General features: G+C 36.8%; 1 protein-coding gene across 1 annotated transcript; it reads right to left on the reverse strand.

Annotated features, from left to right (window-relative positions):
* Positions 1-4,839: 4,839 nt before the first annotated feature.
* On the reverse strand, positions 4,840-6,808 carry LOC122249270 (uncharacterized). The gene is made up of 3 exons (XM_086548774.1): positions 6,676-6,808; positions 5,348-5,533; positions 4,840-5,021 (listed from the first exon to the last, which is right to left on the reverse strand). Exon 2 carries the CDS (start codon positions 5,530-5,532, stop codon positions 5,350-5,352), a length of 183 nt encoding a protein of 60 aa, XP_086404900.1. The 5' UTR covers position 5,533; positions 6,676-6,808; the 3' UTR covers positions 4,840-5,021; positions 5,348-5,349.
* Positions 6,809-8,053: the final 1,245 nt, after the last annotated feature.

An 8,053-nucleotide genomic window follows, 5' to 3' on the forward strand; every position in this document is an offset into this window, starting at 1 on the left:
ACACACACACACACACACACACACACACACACACACACACACACACACACACACACACACACACACACACACACACACACACACACACACACACACACACACACACACACACACACACAGAAAAAAAACGAAACAAAAAACATTGAGAAATAAGAAAACTCAGGATATACTTAAAGTGTTATTAGTAGTTTGCGTTGCATTATTAAAATAGTTGTTGTAAAGGCAGTAGTGGTGCAGAAGTAATTGTATTTGCAGTAACTATGGTAACGGAAATGGAAGCGATGGGGATGAGGATGACATAAGCACGATGATAATAATGATAGCGATTAATAACAAGAATAATAACGATTATAGATAATAGCAACAAAGCAAATAGTAACGATGATATTAATGATAGTAATTAATAACAATAATAATAATGATTGTAGATAATTGCAACAAGGAAAAGAGTAACGATGATAATAGCCGCCATAACAAGCTAACAATGACAACAGCAAGTTTGAAGGTTACGTAAAAAGAAAGTAATTTACAATGACATCAAATGGCCATTATCCTATTGTCTCATGCGAGCCTATGAGTCGCTCATTACTTGACATTCCTTTGAACTTATTCACTCTGGAAATTGTTGACTCCGATAATGAAAGGCCGTTAGTGAATAACAGAAATGAGATACGTCAGGCTAAATATTTCAGAACATGAATAACTGAATGTATATTAGTTGGTGAATGCACGGCCGTTAATATCACGGTTACGTAAATTGAGAATAATTTACTGTTATCGTTCATCATTAAACATTCCTTTGAACATATTCAATTTGGAAGATATTATTCTGATAATGAAAGCAGATCACAGAATATGTGAAATGAGACACGTCAAGCTGAACGTTTCATTGGATAAATCAATATGTGAATGTATGTCATATGGTTTGTGCAAGAGTGAAAAAGTGTAAGAGAAAGGGTGAGCTTCCTTACTTCTCACTTTGTCGAAAAATAAAATATAGGTTACATATGTTAATGTAGGGCTAGTGTTGCTTCTCTCGCAGAAAAAAAAAACGTAAAAAAAAAAAAAACTCGTTTGCTGTCAGACATCTCTGTATTTTGCTTAAACAAAAGAAGTTCCCCTTTCTTTATCTTATGATGATATCATGTAGACTGAGATGATGGTATCTTCAGAGAATAGCACACGAAACATGTGTGAAATGAGAGTACAAAGCCAACGACCTACAGGCATGCATCATATAACAAAGGACAGAAGTTTAACAACTGTCGCGCAGTCTTGTCTCTTTACGACCGCACCAAAATAGATTATGCCCCCAACGTTTACGCAGACTCCACTTGTTGTGATGATTCATAAACAAACTTGATATTTGCAGATGCATGGAACAGTCAGTGGATAAGGTTGTCAGTGAATTCTTCTGGAAGCCTGGCGTGTCTAGCATAACAAAGATCAGCTATGGTGATCAGAGACATTTCCTAACTACGTAGTACCATAGTTCTGTACTTTATGTGCCCATATATCCTATTGTCGCCAAATCTGCCCAAAAGCAGAGATTTAAAAAAATATCAAAGTTAAATACCTTATTTCTTATAAAAAATGTTGTTTGGAAAATAAACTCACATCCAAGAAAAATAACTAATTCTACCATGTCGTCATGTTTCGTATTCCTCGCACTTTTCTGTGCTTCACAACACAAGGCAACGTTGCCACCTGTCGAGAGTGGCTTGGGACGAGAATGATCATCAGCTGGACAGCCCAAACACTCCCCCTCCGACCCGAGCCTCAGGCCAGCATGTCGATGACGTGAACGTTGAGAGAAAACGTGGCTCGTTCTCGCGGTAACTCAAGTACATGGAATAGTTGCGCCACATGAAAGTTTTCTTTGTGTACTTGGTGTAATGTATAAACATAATAACAGACTGGTTTTATTGGTATCATGTTTTGGTATATTTGACTCATTTTTCTTTTTGTTAAGGATAAACTCTGCACAGCCTGCTTGTGCGTTGGTAACTATTCATCCATTTACGTCGGATACAAGGACAGTATCGGAGCTATTTTTGGCCTATTACCTCACCCAAAATATCAATATACACAGCCGAAATAGAGCTACGGATGTAAACAAAGTTGGTTTTATTGTTGTTGCTGCTGCTGCTATGTTAATGACGTGATTTTTGCATTTTTTGCTGTTAGTGATTATGATATTACTGTTTTTTCCATGATTAATGATTGTTGCTACCCAGACCAGTGCAATCATGTCTATCAGTACTTCCCGTCCCCCCTCCGGGATAGCCTACATCTGTCAAGACAACACTGAAACAGGCGAGTCTCTCAAGGGCAGCCTAAATGTGCCCTTCTTAGGCACCTCGAGACGTAGTCAGAGGAGTCCTTCCTAATTAAAGGCTCAAGATCCAGAAGTGTTCATGGATAGCCCGAGGTTTGAGGGGTTCATCTTGGATAGGTGAAGACGGAGTCGTTGGACGCTCAAGACTTTAAAGTGTTCTTATTTGGCTCTGCCACACTCCACTATTCTGCCATATCCCATCACTACCACTCCAGCATTCTACACATGCCACCACATTACCACGCATCACACTACTTCTGTCATTCCACCAAAAGTCACAGGAACAGTAGTGGCACTTACCCAGAGTTTTAGTCTGGACACTTCGGGTCTCACACAACGCCTACACTGCCCCGTAACCTTAGGTACAGAGAGTTGTCCCTCTTTCTATTTGTCATGGATGATATAGGGAAATGAAAATCCTTCACACGGATGGTTGCCATATCTAGAGGTGGTCACCATGGGCATCTCAAGGCGGTTATTTAGGGGTGCCCTTCCAGGACAACTCAAACCATTAGGTGTCCTTAGACAGCTCAAGACTTGCCCCTATTTAGTAGCGTAGTACTTAGAGGTGTCTTCTTAGGACAGCTCAAGACTTAGCCAAAGGCCCCCTCCTTGTATAGCTCCAGAGGAATGATTAGAGAGTAATGCTCTTCTTTGACAGTTAAAGCTGTTAAAGGTGTCCTCGGACGACCCAGAGTAGCCTTCTTTGGATAGTTAAAAATGATTAGATAACATTTTAGGTCAGTTCAAGTAGTTAAACAGAGGTATCTTTCTTGGGCAGTTCAAAACTTAAAGGTCTTTTTATCGGACCTTACAGCTAGATATTTGCGCTGTGCTCAGCTGAGTCAGTGAAAGAGAAGTGCTATACTTGGCCAGCTCAAACTACTAGACAGCAATGCTATTCTTGGACAGCTAATGACTGTACAGGTGTATAGTCATCACACAGAGAGCCACTTCCTGAACAGCTCAGGATGGCTTGTTTCACTGATGTCCTTCTCGGGGAAGAGTAATTATAATAACAATGATATTAATATTAATATTATCTCTTATCTTTCATTTATATCACTTGATGCTGTGCAATTGTCATTATAATATTCATGATAATCATTAATATTAATATCAGCATAATCAGAAAACTTTCAATGATAGCACTACTTGGTTATTCAATAAGAAATAATCCTACATGCGTGTCTTATGGATATGTTACGAGATAGATATTGAATAGATTGTGTTTATTGAATGTTTTTATTTGTAAACGGATTTCTGTTATGGTTTCTGGCGTTCATTATTCCATTCATGCTTGATATCTATATATCCTGCTGTACTTTATAAGAGATTGATTCACATATATAATCAAAGATAATTAGTTTCCCTGATTTTGGTGAAAACGTAATGGAAGAGTTGAACCAGTCTATAAGTATCTGTGACACTCATGTGCCGGTTTCAGTCATGGCATCCGAGAGTCTAGTTGCCAGAGCACCATTTACTGTCCCTTGGTACTTAGTTACTACTACTGCGCATTTCAGCCATTCTCAAGTTACCAACACATGTATTGTTTGAACTTATGTCAGATCTATGAACATACCGTAAATAGTTTAGTGTTTATACATATCCACAGGATCCTTAAACCATTCAAATGCCTGATAAAGCTTAACAGCTACTTACAGTGTCTTTGCACAATACTGCCATAGGTGAAGATTGTATGTACACCCAGTAGTCAGTAGGATTAATTTTCTTTGTTAAATCATACTTTTGGAATGTTATTACCATGTATATTTGTCGTAGTACAGACGGCATTTGGTAGGTAGTGGCGAATCCATGATGTTTCAAAGGGTATGGGGGACAGATTGTTTTATAAGTGGGGGGGGGGCACTTAGCATCGAAATCAGGGGGTAAAGAGGCGGGTAGCTCCTCGGTGGATATTCCCAGGATTTCAGAGTCATTTTCTGATCATTTGGGAGCAAACTAGAACACTTTCTAGTCACGGAAAACATGTATGTATATACATGTACACGGAAATTTTATACGCTCATAGTTTCAGCTGATGTTTTATTACCAATTTTGGTACAAACGTAATTATGATATTGGGTGATTTATTTCTACGTCATGTTTATATCGTTATTGAGGAGCAAATTTACCACATGAAAGAGGGCCGCCCACATGGATCTGCCACTACCGTTAGATATTGAGATACATGATCCCTCACGGTCTCACAAGCTTTGGTCATCATACTGCCATCATGAACTAAGCCCGACAGTGAATCGTATTATATAAACGACCTTGTTATAATGTAACGGTGAATGTAATGTAGACTACCAATCACCTTGCAGAGTTATTATTGGCAATATAGATAGGTTGTTCCGTGTTAAATATTGTCCAGCAGTAAGGTTTCCAAACAAGGAATAGTGATTGTGCTTGAATGTTCCCAAGCACTCTCTGAATGGAAATTTGTGTATGTGCATAAACCCCACCCCCACTCATTGGGTTTATCAAAGTCAATAACAAAAGTTGATTTATATTTGACATATTCCAAAGATTAAAACAATAACAAAAACAATAACAAACAACAACTTTTAAGTGTAAAAGGAACTGATATTTCCTGACTCCTTTGTAGCCATGAGATCCTTTCCTTGGCGTCTCCATTTGGCGAGAGAATCCAGGAATCGGTGTTTAGGAATCCTTGCTGGGGAAGGAGAGAGAGAATTTGGAAATAAGGAAACATTGCTAATGAGAACTCACGCTTAACAATGCAATCTAACTGTCCCTTAAACAGTCATAGATGATTAAGGAATGACTAGATATATTCAGATGCGTATCGTGTTCCATCTTTGTCGATTGGAAAGGTAACCAAAATCTAAAAAAACAAACAAACTAAAAAGCATCTAAATATTAGAGATTAAGTATAGAGCAACAACTAAAACAAACTATAATGAAAAAATAACACCTAAAGGCAAGAAAAACAAAAAATATAGCCTAAAAAAGGGGAAAAAAAACTGTAGGCCTACGTACCATCAAGCTTCTTTGCCCACGGGAGCGACACAGAGCTCCTGCGGGTTTCCCTCCTGGCCCTCGGGGCAAGTGCACACGGCCTCATTGAGGATGACATCACACTTGGCACCCATGCCGCAGGCGCCCTCGCAGATGTCCTTGCAGCGGCCGAGCACGCATGCCAGACCGGGAAGGCATTCGCGCATTCTGAAAGAGGAAGAGGAGGAGGAAGAAGAAGAAGAATACAGGTTAGTTTGGAAGTAGTGAGGGAAATGCGCAAGAACACATCTGAAGTGACAGAGTGAGGGAGGGTGTGCAAGAACACATGTCACTTTTGAAGGTGAGACTTGACAAGCGAAGCAAAAAGACATCAATTTTGAAGTGAGAAATAGAGCAAAAAAAAACGTTCCATTTTAATAATAGGGAAAAGGGGGGGAGGGTTATGGAGAGCGAAACCCCATACAGAAAAACATGTCCTTTTCAAAATCGATAGGAGAAACAAAAACATATTTCAGTGAATTAATGGTTCTTAGGTAGTCTACATTGCCATAAGTAAAGTAGTAGGAATGAAAATTATTTAGTAGTCCAGTTAGACACAGGAAGAAGTACTAGTAATGATGATGATAATATTAGCATTTGTAATTCAGGCATAACGGAATGGTGTCTTTTTTATATCATTCGTTTCTCTCAAAGTGATAGAGAAAGAGGTGGAGGAATATCTGTACCTTTGAAAAGATATATATTACTGATAAAAAAGAAGTCAATTTCCGAGGTAATTAAGAGTTCATTAGAATAGATAAGAATTGATTTCGTAACTGTTGTATCAACTTATATTTATATTATATTATATATTTCTATATCTTCATAATTGCTATTGATGTTGTTTTCATTACTATTATTATCATTATCATTATCATCATCGTTGCATTATTATCATAATTATTAATATCTTTATTATGATGATCATTATCATTACTAATATCCTTATTGTTGTATGCTGATATGAAATTGATATTGAAAATGGATTCATATTTTATCGTGAATATATTATCAGCCCTTGTTAGATCATAGTCATTGTGATTATTATCATCCTAATCATTATAATGGACATTATTATTATCATTCTTTATAATACTTTTATCATGAACATTATCATGATTATTATCATCATTGTTTTTACCACAGCAATTATCATCATAATCATCATATTCACCATCATTACTATCATCATAATCATCATATTCACCATCATTACTATCATCATATTCATCATCATTACTATCATCATAATCATATTCATCACCATTACGAATCCTACACCACCAGGAAACTTTACGACTCATACTTACAATCTGCACTTGTCAGAACACCACCTGTTAACACACTGGTAGCGCGGTGGACACTCATTGTTCCTGGAGATAAGGTTATATATATATATATATATTGTAATTGGTATATGTACCACTAATATATGTACCACTGATATATTTGCCACTGATATATGTACCACTGATGTATGTACCACTAATATATGTACCATTGATATGTGTGCCACTAATATATGTACCACTGATGTATGTACCACTAATATATGTACCACTGATATATGTACCACTGATATATGTACCACTGATATATTTGCCACTGATATATGTACCACTAATATATGTACCACTGATATATGTACCACTGATATATTTGCCACTGATATATGTACCACTAATATATGTACCACTGATGTATGTACCACTGATATATGTACCACTGATGTATGTACCACTAATATATGTACCATTGATATGTGTGCCACTAATATATGTACCACTGATGTATGTACCACTGATGTATGTACCACTAATATATGTACCACTGATAGATGTACCACTGATAAATGTACCACTAATATATGTACCACTGATGTATGTACCACTGATATATGTACCACTGATGTATGTACCACTAATATATGTACCATTGATATGTGTGCCACTAATATATGTACCACTGATGTATGTACCACTGATATATGTACCACTAATATATGTACCACTGATATATGTACCACTGATATATGTACCACTGATATATTTGCCACTGATATATGTACCACTAATATATGTACCACTGATATATGTACCACTGATATATGTACCACTGATATATGTACCACTGATGTATGTACCACTGATAGATGTACCACTGATAAATGTACCACTAATATATGTACCACTGATGTATGTACCACTGATATATGTACCACTGATGTATGTACCACTAATATATGTACCATTGATATGTGTGCCACTAATATATGTACCACTGATGTATGTACCACTGATGTATGTACCACTAATATATGTACCACTGATAGATGTACCACTGATAAATGTACCACTAATATATGTACCACTGATATATGTACCACTGATATATGTACCACTAATATATGTACCACTGATATATGTACCACTGATATATGTACCACTGATATATTTGCCACTGATATATGTACCACTGATATATTTGCCACTGATATATGTACCACTGATATATGTACCACTAATATATGTACCACTGATGTATGTGCCACTAATATATGTACCACTGATATATGTACTACTGATATGTGTACCATTAATATATGTACCACTGATATTTGTACCACTGATATATGTACCACTAATATATGTACCATTAATATATGTACTGTGCATATGTTAGGATATA

This window comes from Penaeus japonicus, unplaced genomic scaffold, assembly GCF_977035675.1.
Source record: "Penaeus japonicus unplaced genomic scaffold, GWHDUDI00000001_assembly GWHDUDI00000021, whole genome shotgun sequence".
Classification (NCBI taxonomy): domain Eukaryota; kingdom Metazoa; phylum Arthropoda; class Malacostraca; order Decapoda; family Penaeidae; genus Penaeus; species Penaeus japonicus.

Excerpts from the sequence above, each read along its gene's own strand:
- LOC122249270 (XM_086548774.1), bottom strand. The coding sequence starts at position 5,532 with ATGCGCGAATGCCTTCCCGGTCTGGCATGCGTGCTCGGCCGCTGCAAG.